This window comes from Miscanthus floridulus, chromosome 8 (genome assembly GCF_019320115.1).
Source record: "Miscanthus floridulus cultivar M001 chromosome 8, ASM1932011v1, whole genome shotgun sequence".
NCBI lineage: Eukaryota > Viridiplantae > Streptophyta > Magnoliopsida > Poales > Poaceae > Miscanthus > Miscanthus floridulus.
In genome coordinates this window covers 26,045,775-26,064,143 of record NC_089587.1, presented here as the reverse complement: position 1 = coordinate 26,064,143, position 18,369 = coordinate 26,045,775, and the positions used below count along the sequence as shown (strand labels likewise).

The 18,369-nt window shown below is 43.5% G+C and overlaps 1 protein-coding gene across 1 annotated transcript; it reads right to left on the bottom strand.

Moving 5' to 3' along the window:
• Positions 1–9,845: 9,845 nt before the first annotated feature.
• LOC136476028 (aminopeptidase M1-A-like) lies at positions 9,846–17,485 on the bottom strand. Its single transcript, XM_066473693.1, is given in 21 exon segments — positions 9,846–10,454; positions 10,546–10,620; positions 10,713–10,790; positions 10,972–11,039; positions 11,120–11,234; positions 11,308–11,334; positions 11,336–11,486; positions 11,571–11,668; positions 11,751–11,872; positions 11,962–12,247; positions 12,382–12,564; positions 12,947–13,060; positions 13,836–13,952; positions 14,034–14,138; positions 14,428–14,581; positions 15,142–15,235; positions 15,327–15,471; positions 15,473–15,514; positions 16,056–16,158; positions 16,232–16,377; positions 17,129–17,485. Coding segments are annotated over 21 exon segments (2,640 nt in total). The 5' UTR covers positions 17,363–17,485; the 3' UTR covers positions 9,846–10,271.
• Positions 17,486–18,369: the final 884 nt, after the last annotated feature.

Sequence of the window (18,369 nt, the reverse complement as noted above, 5' to 3'; positions counted from 1 at the left end):
ATTCAAGAGCTCATATGGTGTCTTCTCTTTCAATGGGTGACAATAGAGGCGGTTGCTATAATAGCAAGCCATGTTGATAGCTTCAGCCCAAAAGAATTGACTCACATTGTACTCACTAAGCATAGACATTGCCATATCAATGAGTGTTCTATTCTTCCTCTCAATAAGGCCATTTGATTATGGAGTGTATTTAGCCAAGAATTGGTGTCTAATTCCAAATTCATCATACAACTCATCAATTCTAGTGTTCTTGAACTCACTACCATTGTCACTTCTTACTCTCTTGATGGTTGTTTCAAACTCATTGTGAATGCCCTTGACAAATGATTTGAATGTTGCAAACACATAACTTTTGTCCACTAGAAAGAATACCCATGTGTATCTAGTGTAATCATCCACTATCACAAAGCCATATTTATTTCCACCAATGCTAGTGTATTGTGTTGGCCCAAATAAGTCCATATGCAATAACTCAAATGCTTTACTAGTGCTCATCATGCTTTTCTTAGGATGGGTGTTTTCAACTTGTTTGCCGGCTTGACAAGAGCTACAAAGCTTATCCTTCTCAAACACAACATCTTTTAAGCCTCTAACCAAGTCATGCTTAACCAATCTATTCAATTGTTTCATTCCAACATGACCAAGCCTTCTATGCCATAACCAGCTCATGCTAGACTTAGTAAACAAGCATGTAGATAATCTAGCTTCACTAGCATTGAAATCAACCAAGTATAGATTCTCATATCTAAAGCCTTTGAAGATCAAATTAGAGCCATCTACACTTATGATCTCTACATCATCTACCCTAAATATGCATTTGAATCCAAGATCACACAATTGAGCCACAGATAGCAAATTTAAGTTCAAACTCTCTACTAGCAACACATTAGATATGCTCATGTCATTGGATATTGCAATCTTCTCAAGCCCTTTGACCTTGCCTTTGCCATTGTCACCAAATGTGATACTATCATAACCATCATTGCCATTGGTGTTGATTGAGTTGAACATTCTTGCATCACCAGTCATGTGTTGAGTGCACCCACTATCAAGAACCTAATGCCTTCCTCCGGCTTTATAATTGACCTACAAAAGAAGATCAATTCCTTTTAGGTACCCAAACTTGCTTGGGTCCTTGAAGGTTAGTTACTAAGATATTTGGTACCCAAATGGCTTTCTTCTTTGAGCCCATCCATGGTTTACCAATGAACTTAGCCTTTACACCATTTGCACCCTTTGTAAGCATATAAAAAACAATCAAGCTTAATGGAGGATACATTAGCATTTTTGCTCTTATTTTTGCATCCATGCTCTTTATAACCAACTTGCTTGCAACTAGTGCAAAACTGATCATTGTTCTTCACAAAACTAGTCTTGTGAGGAGCAAAGGCCGCCTTGCCTTTCTTGGAGTATAGCCTAATCCCTCTTTATAGAGAGAAGCTCTTTGGCTACCCAAACACATAAGCAAGCGGTCCTCACCACCATAGGCTTTAGCCAAGGTGTGAGTGAGCTTGTTGACCTTCTTCTTGAGGTTCTCATTCTCAACCATTAGTGAGGTATCACAAATGAGACCATCACTACTAGATGAGGAGGAAGTAGAAGTACTACAAGAAGGGTTAGTGGGAGGAACAATGATAGGCATAGATAATGATTCTTTAATTATATCACAAGTTAAACCTACATTGCAAGTTTTAACATGCTTCTTTTTATTTTGCTCATCAAGCAAAGAGTAATGAGCCTTTTCAAGCTTTTTGTGAGTCTTGCCAAGCTTCTCATGGGCTTCCTCTAGCCTCTCATGAGTTGCCTTGAGCTCATCAAGGGCTTGCTTAAGGGCTTTTACCTCCTTATTCAAGCTCTTGCATTCCCTTCTCTTAATATCAAAGTGTTCTTTAGCATCTTCTAGCATGTCATATAATTCATCTTTAGTAGGTTCATCATCATCACTATCACTATCATTTTCATTATCATGTTCATCATCACTTCCATCATCACAAGTTTGTACCTTAGTGGCCTTAGCCATGAAGCATGATGGAGTGTCGAAGAGAGAAGGCTTCTCATTGATAGCAATGCTTGCAAGTGCCTTCTTCTTGGTGGTCTTGTCATCATCACTATCATCATCACTTGAGGAAGCATCACTATCCCAAGTGACCACATATGAACCACCCTTCTTCTTCTTGAAGGTCATCTTGTCCTTCTTCTCTTTTTTTCCCTTCTTGTCCTTCTTCTTGTTCTTCTTGTTGTCATCATCATTGTCGCTATTGTATGGACATTAAGCAACAAGATGATCTTTGCTTCCACACTTGAAGTACCTTCTTGATTCTTCTTTGTTCTTGGATGAAGACTTCTTTCTTCTAGCATGGTAGCCCTTCTTCATCATGAACTTGACAAATTTCTTTACAAAGAGAGCCATCTTCTCATCATCACATCCTCCCATGAGCCATCATCTTCACTTGATGTATCTTGCTTTGCCTTGCCCTTGGATGATGTGGCCTTGAATGTCATGCTCTTCTTCTTCTCATCTTTCTTCTCCTTCTTTTCTTCCTTCTCATCATCATCTCTATATGTATCATTGGTCATTATATCTCCCAACACTTGGTTTGGTGCCATGGTGTCCAAACCACTTCTCACTAGAATAGTGACCAATATGCCAAATCTTGAAGGTAAACATCTCAAGAACTTATGGGAGAAGTCCTTGTCCTTCACCTCTTCTCTAAGTGCTTTGAGATCATTGACAAGCACTTGAAGCCTATGGAACATCTCCGGCACACTCTCATCCTCCTTCATCTAGAAGCTTGCAAACTTCTCTTTGAGAATGTATGCCTTTGCACCCTTCACAGCTTGAGTGTCCTCAAATGATTCTTTCAACTTCTTCCAAGCCTCATGAGCCATCTCAATATTCTTGATTTGCTCAAATGTTCTCTCATCAATTGCATCATGAATGGCACTTAGAGCAATATCATTGTTTTGGAGAAGCACTTCTTTGGCCGTGGTGGGATTCTCCAGATCTTCAATCTCATTTTTGGTTTCTACCACCTTCCACACCTTTCTATTGATTGACTTGATATGTGTGATCATCTTTGACTTCCAATAAGGATAATTTATGCCATCAAATTGGGGTGGCTTCTTGGTGTTGTTGATTTGAGCCATTTTTACATCGAAGGTTGTTAAGCCTCAAATCACGGTGACCTCGGCTCTGATACCACTTGAAAGGTCCTAATGGCTAGAGGGGGGGGGTGAATAGACTAATAGAAATTTCTACAACAATACTTAGCAAACCGGTTAGACAATTATGAGGCAAAGCAAGTGTTGTGCTAGCCTACCAAAAATGCAAGCCACCTACCATAATTCTAGTTGATATAGTTTCTATCCACACAATAGCTATGTCACTACACTATGTTAGTGTGCTCTTAAAGGCTAACTAAAGAGACACCAACCAAACTAACAAGCTCTCACAACTAGTTACACTAAAGAGCTTGACAACTAGTTTGCGGTAATGTAAAGAGAGTGAGCAAATTGTTTATACCGCCGTGTCGAGGAAGGAGCCAATCAATCACAAGAATGAATACCAATGAAGACCAATCACCTTGGAATCAAATGATGAACACAATGATTTTTACCGAGGTTCACTTGCTTGCCTGCAAGCTACTCCTCGTTGTGGCGATTCACTCACTTGGAGGTTCACGCGCTAATTGGCATCACATGCCAAACCCTCAATAGGGTGCCACACAACCAACACAAGATGAGGATCACACGAGCCATGAGCAATCCATTAGAGTACCTTTTGGCTCTCCATAGGGGAAAGGTCAAGAACCCCTCACAATCATCATGATCGGAGCCGAAGACAATCACCACCCTCCGCTCGATGATCCTCGCTGCTCCAAGCCATCTAGGTGGCAGCAACCACCAAGAGTAACAAGAGAATCCCATAGTGAAACATGAACACCAAGTGCCTCTAGATGCAAACACTCAAGTAATACACTTGGATTCTCTCCCAATCTCACAAAGATGTTGAATCTATGATGGAGATGGGTGGGGGGGCTTTGGCTAAGCTCACAAGAGTTGGTATGTCAATGCAAATGGCCAAGAGAGTGAGCTTGAGCTGACCATGGGGCTTAAATAGAAGCCCCCACGAAATAGAGCTATTGTACCCCTTCACTAGGCACAACACGGGGTGACCAGATGCTCTGGTCATATTGATCGGACACTAGACCTCAGCGTCTGGTCACGTGATGCGTGCCATGTGTCCCCTCTCTTCAAATGTTGATCGCCCGATCTCAACGATCAAGTGATGATCAGACGCAGTAGCTCAAAGTGACCGGACGTTGAACCCAGTGTCCGGTCGTTTCCAGTAAGCATCTAGAGACGACTTTTCACGACCGGACACAGCCAGTGTTCGGTCAGTCACCTTCAACTCTATGTGTTACCACATCAGCAGGACTGGATGCACCCCTTCAGCGTCCGGTCACTCAGTATCCCAGCGTCCGGTCAAAGACCGACGCCAGCAACTTTGCAGCTTCTATTGACCGGACGCACCGGTCCAACTAAGGCCAGCGTCCGGTCACTGCGTGACCAGTGTGACTAACTCCTTTTCACCTCTATCTTCTTCACCCTTGTTCAAATGTGCCAACCACCAAGTGTATCACCTTGTGCACATGTGTTAGCATATTTTCACAAATATTTTCAAGGGTGTTAGCACTCTACTAGATCCTAAATACATATGCAATGAGTTAGAGCATCTAGTGGCACTTTGATAACCGCATTTCGATATGAGTTTCACCCCTCTTAATAGTATGGCTATCAAACCTAAATGTGATCACACTCACTAAGTGTCTCGATCACCAAAACAAAATGGCTCCTATAAATTATACCTTTGCCTTGAGCCTTTTGTTTTTCTCTTTTTTCTTTTCAAGTCCAAGCGCTTGATCATCACCATGGCATCGCCATCTTCATGTCATGATCTTCATTTGCTTCACCACTTGGAATGTGCTACCTATCTCATGATCACTTGATAAACTAGGTTAGCACATAGGGTTTCATCAATTTACCAAAACCAAACTAGAGCTTTCACTTTGTCCCAGCCTCCACTGAAGACCGCTCCGACCGCCTCCTTGCCAGGGGCGTGGTTAGTGGCGACGTCGAGCAGGTCGCTGGTGGTATGGGGTTTCAGACAGCCAAGCTTGTGGATCAGGGACTCGCAGTTCATCCCAAAGAGGAATGTGATGATGACGTTTACGTCGACGACATCAGGGAGGGAGTTGCATTGTTGGGAGAACCTACGGATGTAGTCCCGCACGGACTCACTAGGCTCCTACTGGCAGCTCTTGAGGTCCCAGGAGTTTCTAGGGTGGACGTACATCCCTGGAAGTTCCCGATGAAGACCCTCTTGAGGTATGCCCAGTCGTGGATGCTATCGTGCGGGAGAAATTCAAGCCATGCCCGAACATGTTCCCCCATGCAAATGGGAAGATACTGAATGATGAAATAGTCATCATCCACTCTGGCCCGATAGGTGAGCTGGAAGTCTTCAAGCCAAGTGCCTGGGTTTATCTCCCTAGTGTATTTGGTGATGTTGGCGGGTGGTTGGAAACGCTGTGGGAACAGTGCTCTCCAGATACGTCGGCTGAAGGCTCATGGTCCCGGGCCCTTAGGGCTGGGGCTCCGGTCATCTAGCCGGCGACCGCACCTGGGGCACGTTTCACTACTCCCCTCGATGGTTCGGTCGAGATCCATGTCGCCTGCCGCCATACGGTGGACACCATCATCGTGTCGTGCTCGATGCCGGTTGCTGACGATGCTACGAGCGTCCTAGTATGGATCGGGCCGCTCATGTACCAGCGGTCAGTGTGGAGTAGGCGCCAGGTCGGACCGAGGCGTGGCTGCCGCCCCCCGAGCCACGCCTGATGGCTGTAGCGGTGAGCGAATGGAGCGATTCGTCTGGCGCGTCCTCGTTCCTCCGGTGGGGAGAGAGGACGCGACGCGGAGTCGCGACGTGGAGCTTTCCGCCTATTGAACGGTGGCAGCTTCTACTAGAACCCAGAGGTTTCGGTAGACTGCCCACTCCTAGGGGTCGACAGGCTCGGGAACGCCGCGTAGAAGCATTGCCGCAGCAGCGATGTTCTGGCCAGCCCAAGCGAATTGTGGGAGATCGTTCCCCTCGTTCATGATGTCGTGTTGGACTTGGCGAGCGCGACCCCGAGCGCCACCCGTTGGGCCATGCGCGTGGGGCACAACGCGTTGTACCGACTGCGCCGGCATAGGCAGTGGCTGATTATGCCGCCGTTGTCGTAATTCCTCGGCGTGCGCTTGCACAGATGAGAGGGCCCCCGCACATAGGTCCGAAGGGGTGTGAGTCTGTGCAGACTCCATAACCACCGGTGGCTGTCCCAGAGCGTCCACCATAGCGTACTCTTAGGATGGACGGTGGTGGGGTGCCACGTCGTCGATGCTAGAACCGTCGCTCTCGTCCTCGTCATCTAGGAGTTCGTGGAAAGCGGCAGGAGCGTAGCCTGCCATTCCCACAAATTCGGATGCGAGGGGGGATGGCGCCAGCATCCTTCGGAGCCCCCGAGCGTACGCATCCACAGAGGACGCGAGACCATAGGGGAACCGATCGTACAGTGTTTGTGGTGTGGGTGATACAGTCCCTCTGGATGATCAGTGGGAGATAGTAAATAAAGAGTAAATAACAGTACACATATTACTTACGGTGGGGTTTGAGTAGAGAGTTTGCTTGGAATGAAGCGCAGATGCCGCATCGTTGAAGTCGTGCGTCCCGGAGTCGATGGAGGGCGCCCCTCCAATGGGTGCCGGAACATGAGCCTCCTCACAGAGGTGTAGTACGCCAAGCCGGTCGTCGATGAAGTCCAGGCTTCCGAAGAGGAAGGCCTGGGATGGCTGAAAGACGGGTGGAACCCACATCCCAATAGGCGAGAGTGCGGGAAACTCCAGCGAGCCGAAGCGAATTGTGTCACTCGAGCCCGCCACGGCAGGGGTGGCAGAAAAGTGGGCCATCCGATGATCAAAAAGTGTTGAACATACAACGTCTTCCCCACGGACGGCGCCAACTATCGGTACAGAAAGTGACCAACTAGTGAATATTTATAGTTTTGCTGTATGTTGTGATCGGAGGTGGCCTAGCACTCAATGACACAGGGCTTATGCTAGTTCAAGCAACGTGCCCTACGTCCAGTTTGAGTTGGTCGGTGATTTTATTTCTGAGCCCAGGTGCTCGAAGTCTGCAGTGGGGTTACAAACGAGAAAAAGAAAGATGGGGTGTACAAGAGGTCTGGTCGGAAGGGCCGAGGGCGACAGGAACTCCGCTACGAGCTAAGTGTTCAAGCGTGTGCTTGAGGTTTGAACCTGGCGGTTATGTGGTTGTGAGCTAGTGAACTCGATCTAATGAATCAGAAGGGACTGAGCTTGAATCAACTTGGGTTAACTTGGTCTATTGGGAGGGGATGGCCTTATAGGTGAGAGGGACAGAGTACGAACGCTTCTAAGCCTTGTTGCCCACGCCGATGGGTACAAGATAATGGTAGGCGTCCACAACACTGTTGATGTCACTGTAGAATGCCAGATGCAAGTGGGAGGTTGCATTGCCTTCTTCAGGAATGGCAGATGTTGGTACCTGCAAATACTGTTGATGCCTAGAGGCATGTGAGGAGTCTTACCATGTTCGTCTGGTACAGTAAATCTTGGCGCCCACTACACTATCGATGCTCGGAGGCATGTGGGAGGTCTTACCGTATGGGAGTCAATGGCGCCTACAATACTGTAGAGGGAAATGTCGGCGCCTACAATACTATTTGTGTCAGAGCAGTTGCAGAGTACTGTTCCTACAGGCGTACAGGGTATGGTCCCTGGTATCGTGGTTTGACTTTGTGCACCCTGGCTTGTCTTCTCCGTTTGTCCCCTGGTCCTTTCCGAGCGGGCGTCCCCGATCGGATGGCTCCAGTCGGCTCTGTGCCAGTCGGAGAAGAGCGGTGAGCAGGGTTTCTACGAACCCCAGTCGAAGATGCGGGGTCGGAGTCGGAAGTAGTGCTTTGGGCCAGGCCTTCCATTCGGAGAGACCGTCCGGAGGTGGCTAGAGTCTGACGTGAGCGCTCCGGTCAGAGAAGTGGGCCGAAGTAGTCGACGAGCGGGCACCGTTCTTTTTCGGCCAAACCTTCCGGTCGGTGACTAGACCGCCCTTTTGGCCTATTGTTTTAGACCCTTGGGCTGGCCCATGAGTTGCGTGCTGTCTGTTTGGGCCATCCCTTGGCGTGGAAGCCGATCCCCGATGGACCCCGGGTTTATGAACCCGACAGTTTATATGAACTATCAATATGAGGACCTATTATAGATTAGTTAGGCAGCTTAGATTGTAGCTCTAGGTGTGGATTTTTGCCAACTCTGCCATTGCCCGTCATATTAGCCGTATCTTAGATCTTCACATGTTAATTTTAATTACTACTCCCTCCGTTCCAAATTTTAAGTCGCTTTGACTATTTGTGTTCATCTATTTTACTATGTATCTAGATATATTATTTATCTAGATGCATAGCAAAATGAATTATCAAAAAAGTTAAAGCGACTTATAATTTAGAACCGAGGAAGTAGCTATTAAAAATAAGGGCCTCTTGTGTTCTTGCCCCTACTTTGATGTGCAATTGTGATTTTGCCCTCATTTTTCTAACTTTGTGATTTTGCCCTTAACTGTTCACAAGTCAACTCGATTTTGCCCCTGGTCAACGGAAAAAACAGGGGCAAATTCGTGTTGACCAGGGGCAAAATAGCGTTGACTTGTGAACAGTTAATGGCAAAATCACAAAGTTAGAAAAACGAGAGTAAAATCACAATTGCACATCTGTGTAAGGGACAAGAACACCATTTTCCTCTAAAAATAATGGATAAATACTTACAGTCTCAAAATAGTTGACATTATAGCATTAACAAAATACTTGACATTCTGGCTTCTCAATACATCTTTCTCTTTTTGCAATATACATATCTCGTTCTCAATACATATCTATTCCTATGTCTCTTTCTTATAGGGACACTTTGGTCTTCTAGCTACAACATTGCTATTTGAGCACATTCCTATAACATCTATCATTTTCGTGTTTTGGAACAGAGGGAGAATGTTAAGAGGAAGTATGTCTACAGTCTAGCGTTCTCTTTCTCCGATTGTGGCGCTCGTGCAGCACCCTGACAGTGTTATCACGAACATTGCCTCCTGGTGTCCATGCCGCTTCCTTCTGCCGTGCTTAGCATGTAAGTGCCGTCCAATTGTATTGTGCATTTTTTTTTGAAACATCCAAACTCTGGTTAAAATATAAGTACATTTCATATTCATGTGAATTGTAAAAAATATATTTGTATTTTAAGGTCATTTAAGGTTTTATACATGTAAATAATACATTATGCTGCAAAATAATAATGGAGTCAAACCCTAAAACAATGACGAAGTGCAACATTTGGAAGTCAACTCGCAGTCAGCTATTGTGCAATTTTTTTTCAAACATCCAAATTCTGGTTATTTCGACCAGCCCATAGTGAAATTATAAGTACATTTCATATTCATGTTTATTGTAAAAATATATTTGTATTTTAAGGTTTTATACATGTAAATAATACATTGTGCTGCAAAATAATAATGGAGTCAAACCCTAAAACAATGACGAAGTGCACATTTGGAAGTCAACTCGCAGTCAGCTATTGGAACAAATTTATCGTTGCTCCTGTGCAACATGGGCGATACGGGCCTCATCAAGAAATAATCGATGAAGTCGACGCATATCTATCATGTACTCATGGTAACTTTCGCACCGAATAGTCTGTAGGAATCTACGGCTCAGGACGACACACAAACGAAAGTACCCTTTATTAATTCACTTTTTGGTGCTTCGAGTAGTATCTGAACGTACACATCAACTCACATCACCACACGCACACATCCACCTAGTGCGTACGCTAGACCTACACCCACACGAAGAGACTGCACATGGCTAAAAGATATCCGAAAGTCAATCTGACTTTGTACGTGATAGATACGTCACCCTAACCATTGTGGCACATCCACACGTGAGGCTGGAGATACAGAACCTGCAAATTTATTAAAGGAGAAAAACCCCGTGAGACACGCGAGTGTCGAACCCTGGGTTCGAACTCAACCCGGCCGCTGGCACACCTGGCGAGCAGGCCATCCGAGCTACGCTCGGTCCTCGGCTTTATTAATCCACTTGTTCCAGAGCACAAGTTACATCTCGGCACACAGAAGTGACCGTCTCTGATCAGTGCTTGTGAGCCAGCTTCTTGAGAACACTGCCGAGGTCAGCCTCAGCCTTGATGTTCTTGACCCATTGGGCATTGATCCTTACTCTCTCGATGCTCTGCTTCACAGTCCTCGCAATGTTCGCCTTGGTCCTACTCTTGAAGAACTCCTCCGCCTCATCACCATGTTCATCAGTGGCCAGCTGAAACCATGTTTCATGATGTGTCAGAAAAGTAATAAAATGTAAATGGGCTTATAAACGAGACGGGATGCAGATAGGTTATGCAACGTACTGGCGAGACGGTTATGTTGACGAAATAGGTGAGCAAAGTTCCAGAGTAGGCTCCCAATATGTAGTCCCAGTTTTCCTGAAATTATAGAGTTAGCATATATATATATATATATATATATATATAGAGAGAGAGAGAGAGAGAGAGAGAATAAAGTCACAAGTGAATACCTTCAGCCATTGCCATGCGACTTCGTGTGCCCCTGAACTCACCCCTCTTAGCAAAAATATTGCGTCCTGATTCCTCACCTGCGTGTGCAATACAACATGAGACCGTGCAATGCAACATGAGACCAGTAAGATGAAACAAAGTTTAACCATATCATGTGGAACACACATGGCCACCTGAACTCATGCAATAGTAAACCAATAGCACAAATAATAATTAGCATATAAATGTAAAATTGAAGAATTATGGCATGTTTATTACCTCAGGTGACAATATGAAATTCAATGCTTCACGGACAACATCAGGGTCAGGGCATGATGCCAAAGAACCTACAGAAGGGTCAGAAATTTCATGAGATCCCAGAAAAACAAGCTCACCTTCGAATGGCAAAAGAAAAATGTTCACTTGCCTAACACACGAACTTTCTCCTGGCTTAGATCAGTTTCTCTATATATCTTCAATAGTGATTCGTAGCCAGTTTTGTTCGATTTGCTCACTGTCTGCATCAAAGCAACATATGCAGCCTACAAAACAAAACAGGATCAATAACTGGGCTGTGGACCATTTAGTAGTTAGCTATTCCGTTAAGATGCTAACCTTTCTAACATCTGGAGGGAGGAGCTGGTGTCTCTCTGTCTTCCAGAAAGACATTAAATCGACGAAAAGCTTCATTTATGGTAGTCTCATGGCCAAGTTCTGCAAGAGCAGTTAATAGTGTGCCTCTTAACAAAGCATTCAGGTGGCCCTCACCACTCTTAGCATCCCAGCCAAGTTTCCTACAAACAATTTCTGAAATGTTAGGCAAGATCTCAGTATAAAATGTTATTCCCATTCCAGAATAAATAGAGCAATATACTTACAGCGCAAATGGCTCCAGGAAATCAATTAGGAACTTCTTCAGATTAACCAACTCCTCTGGAGCAGCAACAGCCATCATCTCGGCAATGTGCAGACTCGTCTACAGAGACAAATGGTTTAAATTGCTAAGGAAAAAAAAACTAAGTATGTGAAAAGGACTTTTCAGGTAGAGAGAATATTACCGTGATTACGTGTGCAAGCACAGTATACTCAGTCTCATCCTTGTACACAGAAATCAACTGCAACAAGGAGACTAGCTTTTGTTTGCCAGCCATACAGAGGGCATAAGCATCATCAAGCACACCTGTATTTTTAATTTAAACAATAACAATGTAAGACCAGTTTGACGGGGTAAGAATGGTTCACTTGAAATAAGATTTTGGCAGAATTTACCATATCTGTCTGCTGCACTCAATTTGTTGGTTTCAATTGCATACCGAAGTCGGGATGCAAGTTCATCATCATAGCTCACCCTATAGAAGCTGGTCTGGTTGACATTAAGTTTAATCCAGAAGCTACACTTCTTTTGGCATTCTGTGAGCCCTAACCCTGATAAATCAAAATCTTCTTGTTTCCCATGAAAAAGGAACTTCTCTTGGCGTGAGTACGCACAACAACATAGTGTGACAGGAACCACCCATTGCCCAGCTCCTGTGGACCCACTTGAAAGAAATTGTGTCTGCAAGAAACAAGATCGAAAGATTTTCAGAAGGCCTCTAAAGCAGAAACTAAACTTGATTTTGCAAATGGAGAAAAGGTCTTGCAAATTTACAGGATTTCGCAAACATGTCTCCAGAAAGGTCTACAATATACCTGCTCCAGCTGGACCTTTCCATCCTTGAGTTTCACACTGACAACAGGATAACCTTGCTGTTTTGTCCATGAATGCATTAATGTTCTAACTGGTTCACCAGACCCCTCTTCAAGGGCAGCCCATAAGTCCTCTGTCTTTGCATTTGAATACGCAAATTTTTTGATGTATGCGGCCAAAGATTTCTAGCAAAAAGAATAAAAGGACAGCTTCTGGTTACCACTGAAAATATATTTGAGATATCCTCATTGACAAGTGACAAACAACATGAAATTTATGTGCATTTTGCAATAATGTGTTCTCAAAGAATAGCATTAATGTACAATTAATATGTCTAGCATGCCGCCCAAATGTCTAAGTATATATTTAGGAAGAAAAAACATATCCCAAGCTTATGTGCATAGTCTAAAGATTGCCTCCATTATTAAAAAAACTAAGTGGCATTTCACAAGTGGGGCTAGGTGACATTATAATTCAGCCACACAATTATACTACTATTTTTTTTAACTGTGCATTTTTTTTCTTGACAAACAAAATGAAGAGAAGTAATGAATAAGAAAACCAAACCTGAAAGACCTCAGCCCCAAGATAGCTTTGCAGCATCCGAATGACAGAAGCTCCTTTCCTATAGCTTATAGCATCAAATATCTCATCTATTTCATCAACATGATTTATGTCCACCTGAAAATAATATATTATTAAGCCACATGAAATGTGCATCAATATGTGCCAGTTTTAAATATGCATTGATTTTTATTCTGCCATTTAAACTGCACTATCAGTATTTCATAGTGTGCCCCAAGTCTCTACAGACAATGCCACAATGGTTATCGATTTTTAGAACAATGATAATAGAAATATTGTACCACACTTTATAAAAGCACTAGAAACCTGGGACTTTGTTGACATTTTTTTCAATTCTCCCATCTCCAGTAGAATAGGATATTTTGATTGATTGGAAATATGCTACAGCCCCATAAAAATATTCAGCTTACATAATAGCATCAAAATTGGCCATTATACAATAGCATCAAAATTGGCCATTATACAACCACACATCATTTTCATCATCAAAATACTTCAATCGTATTCAAATTAATAACTTTGCTAACATATAACAACCAAAATTTGGCTAAGTTAGCCTTGAGACAAGCAGGTAAGAGGTAGTAGAACACAATTCAAAACATCCATTATAACATAAATAATGATGGGTGTAATCCCAACTTTAGTCCCAGTAGTCAGTAGAGGCATCCACTGATACACCAATGTTTTGCCACAAAATAAAGGTGTAGTAAATATAAAGCCAATCATATTTATATTTAGGACTGGTAAAATTAGACAAGCAATCAACGGTCACATCCATGTCTCAGACCTCCAAGTCCACTTAGAATGTAGAATATACATTTGTAAATTCCTACAGATATGGTCATAACATTGCAGGGAAAAAAATTGTTACCTCAATTGGATGTGAACCTGCAAGAGAATCCAACTGGAAACCTGTTGTAGATTCCTCTAGAAACTGAGTCCAAACATTCCATTCAGGGAAGAACTGATCTGCAGCTAAGTAAGACACCTGCAGTGGAAAGAACAAATTATATGAGAAACATAAAACTATATGGAGGTTTCCAATTACTTTTTTGTTCTAATTTATTACCCAAGTCGCAAAGCCCTCATTAAGCCACAGATGTGTCCACCACTCCATTGTGACAAGATTTCCAAACCATTGATGAGCTAATTCATGAGCTACAACAACTGCAACCTGGATAGGCAAAAAAATCATCATAAGGTTGGTGTGACAGCACATGACAATCAAACAGCTACTGCATATCTGAATCAAACCACTACAAAATACTATAACATCCTTCTGCATTAATGATTATTAAATTGGTTAGTAAAAGGAAATTAGTTCTGTAATCAAGTTCAGCATTCTCAACTATTGCCCAATTCAAATGGTTTCAGGTACCATGGGAAAATACATAATTAAGATGGTGAATCACATAACCAGCTTAGTACAAATAATTGAAAAATACAATTTCATAGTGACCAACCCGTTGCTTATTGGCAGCTGCAGAGTGTCTTTCATCAAATAGCAATGCTGTTTCACGGTATGTAACCAAGCCATAGTTCTCCATGGCTCCAGCTGCAAAATCCGGAATAGCAATCATGTCCATTTTGGGGAGGGGGTATGGCACAGCAAAATACCTGCCAACATAAAGAATTCATCAATCATCATTACCTGATACCACACAGAGAGCTTTTGTGTGTGACAGTGAATCAAGCAGAGGATGTGACACGGATGCCTCAAATGATCATCAAATTCACAAGAAGCAGATGTTCTTTGAGAGGGTATGGAAGGGCCATAACATTGATTTTTTTTATAATCAAAGCATGAAACATCATTTACAAATTTGGAAAGGCCTTAAACCGTCAGTCTGATTTTGGGAAGGCCAACATCACATCTACACTGCATCATCAATATTGAAACATGTAAATACTCACTAAGCTCGTAATGGAATGGAACGCATCCACAGTTATACTGGACATCAAGAAATAGAGCCTCTAATGGAATGCATCCACAATTTCACACACATGGCAATCAAATCAATCAACCTATAGAACTCAATTCTTTGCAGAATATCTTGGCCAGGATCAGTATCAAAATTCCAAAATAATATTATCGGATTAAATAAACTATGCATCTATGAGCACTGCAACAAAAATGTAGGCGATCTTTCAAATATCTAAGAATGTGAGATAATTACTCCTTAAAGAGGACCAATGTCTTCAAGGCAACCTCTAGAGCAAACTTCCCCTGCGCACTCTTACCAACTTGTGTATAAACACGGACCCTAGTTCCTGCAAAGGAATGGAGAACAAATCAACTTTTGAGGCAGCCATAAGATGAAGGATAAGGAATTGGATGTTAATGTGACAGAAGTTACAGTACCATCTGTGGTGAAATCTTCCACATAGTCAAAAATGCCAACAATAACAGCCACTAGGTATGTAGACATTATCGGAGATTCTTGGAAGTAGACTATTTTGGTAGGACCATTGATCTTCTCTTCAATGACTGGCATATTTGACAAAGCAAATGGTCTCAGAAGGAACTTCTAGAGTAATTTTGAACACAGCCTGCAGGGAGAGAAGGAAAGGTCAGACATAAAATAGTGTTTGCCATGTAATGTAAAGCCATTAATGTTTCTTCTGTGCCAATTACGCATTTTAAACACTGGTTAAACCAGTTAAGTTAAATCCTAACCATGATATCAGGGTAAAATGAATGAGATCATACAATAACCCTAACCATCAAATCAGATTAAAATGAATTGAGATCATCTATAGAATTTATGAAAGGGACAACTACACAGAATCTCAATCTGCATGAGCACAGATATGTCCATGTAGAGAATAAAACCTCTGTTTTATCCTTAACACTAGCATCAATTGAACTTGTTCATGATTACCATGCAAGACTCTATACACATCTTACCTCATGCAATGGAAGCAAAAGCAAAAATAAGATAGTATAAAGAATAGAAGGGAGTAGATAGAAAGACAAAGTGGTGAAGCTTGAACGGTGCCTCTCCATAAACCCCATGCAGGGTTCTATTTCCTCATGCAATGCAAATAAAAAGCAAACATATTGGTCGAGAAAGAGATCAAAGCAGTAAACCTTGAAAGCGGGCTCATCCCAACAAGGGAAGCAGCGCCTTGCGTCAGCTGGTTCAAACTGTGTTACAGCCATGTTTTTCTTCTCGCCATTGAGCTCATACACACTATAAACAAAAAGTTGCATTGTGAATATGTCGCCTGATTTACAAATCAACTTAATACTAGAAAAATGATTACCTTCTGTAGAACCCATGCATCTTATCATTCAAAGTTCCCTGGAAGGCAATGGTCAAAGTTCCCTCCCCAAGAGGAAGCACCTCATTGAAGCAAATAATCAGGATCTCATCTTCTGGCACGTTGGTAACCTCCAAAGGTTGCAGCACCTGATTCAAATGATAACATGATTTAGAATAAATGCAGAGCAAAGTGCTAGTGCATTGTTAGAAACACCATCATAAACCCTCCAAGACGACTATCACCATCCACACATGGCCCTTTTTGCAAACCATCCTAAGTGTAAAAGTGCTATTCCCACTCAGAGATTAAAACATGCAGCGTACAGTTTCAAAATGAGAATACTTGTAAGATTGCAGGAAACTCTTATGCTTGAACAAGTATACAAGCAGCCGTAAGTATTAAACCATATCACTGAGGCATCTACGAGTATTGAGACCTTCACTGACAGTTATATTTATATTCGTGCTCCAAGTGTAATCTAAAATTGTTTGAACACAAAATCTATGGATTTCAATCAATTTTTAAGGTAGATTTAACTTGCAATCAATCAAATTGTAAGAAATTCCGAGGTAGCTATAGCCCTAAAAAACTACACTAAGTTTAAGACAGCGATCTCATGGCCCCAACCCCGACCCCCTCCAACAGACAGTCACCAATGGCTGAACTGTGAAATTGCTCTGAGCAGATCAAAACTTAGTGTTCTTATGCGACTGGTATTCTGGTAAAAAAACACTCCATCTAAGAATCCTAGCTGGCACCTCCGAAAAGATCGCCACAACATCTAATAATTCTCTAAACCCCTAACCTTACACGAACAGATCAATCAAACACACCCGCGCACAGGCACAGCGACGGGCGGGCGGGAGCAAAGGCAAGGCAAGCGAGCAAGCACGCAACCTGGTCGGAGCCCTGCGGCGCGAAGCTGACGCCCGCGGGCGCGACGTCGAGCTCGGCGGCGTTGAGCACGAGGAAGCGGGTGGGCGCGGCGACGGCGAGGGACACCGCCACGGAGCCGGCGAAGGCGCAGGCGGCGAGGTCGGGCGTGAGGCGCAGGTCGTACCGCCGCGGGGTCGCGAAGTGGGGCAGCCGCGCCTGGCCCCGGAACTGCTCCGCGGTCTGCTCCGCCGCCATCGCCCGCAGCCGCAGCCTAGCGGAAGGAAGGAAGGAGGCAGAGATTCGGATGGAAGCTTCGGAGGTGAGTGGAGGAATAAAACTGAAGCTGAGGAAGCGCTCGGTATGGCGAGGGAACGGGGGACGGGGGTCGGGGGGTTTTAAGCGCTTTGCGGTTTGCGACTGTGATCTGGATGATTACGCGGAGGAAGGACGATTCTATATATATAATAATGTTTTTTATTTTATTTATTTATACTCGGGGGGTGGGGACCCCTGCGCAACGCAACGGATTTGCTTGTGACCGGGGGCGGCGGACGCGCAGCAGAGGAGAGCAAAGCAAACAGATCTCTGTGGTCGTGAACGGATTTTTCTTTTAATTTTCTTGTTTCTGGGAATTTTTGTTTTGAACTACGCCGCGCGTGCGGGAAGATAGAGATTGGAGCTGAGGGAGGAGACGTGGGGATGGAGGCTACCAACTAGTGAAGCACGTCTTCTCCGGTTACGCCGAGGCTTGTTAGAGACACGATAGACAGCTGTCTCCAGCCACTTGTATTTGGAACTAATGAATGAATTAGTATTTACGTCTTGTTTAGTTGGACCCCAAAGTCTAAAAAGTTATTACAGTACCTGTCACATCGAATGTTTGCGGCTCATACATGGAGCATTAAATGTAGACGAAAAGAAAAACTAATTGCGCAGTTTGGTGGGAAATTGCGAGACGAACGTTTTAAGCCTAATTAGTCAATGTTTGGATACTATTTGCCAAATAAAAACGAAGGCGCTACAGTAGCTCCAAATTCCAAATTTCGCGAACTAAACAAGGGCTTAGACATATAGCCCCGTTCACGTGTCCTTAAATCTGACTTGATCCGCTTATTTTTTCATTTGGAACCGTGTTTTTTCTGACAAATTCTTTCAGCATTTCTCCAAACCATCCAGATTCTTTCAGAATTCAGACAAGCGAACAGGCCCCAGTGTCATGGCTGACTAGAAATATAGTGGAATATTTAGACATGTACGTATCA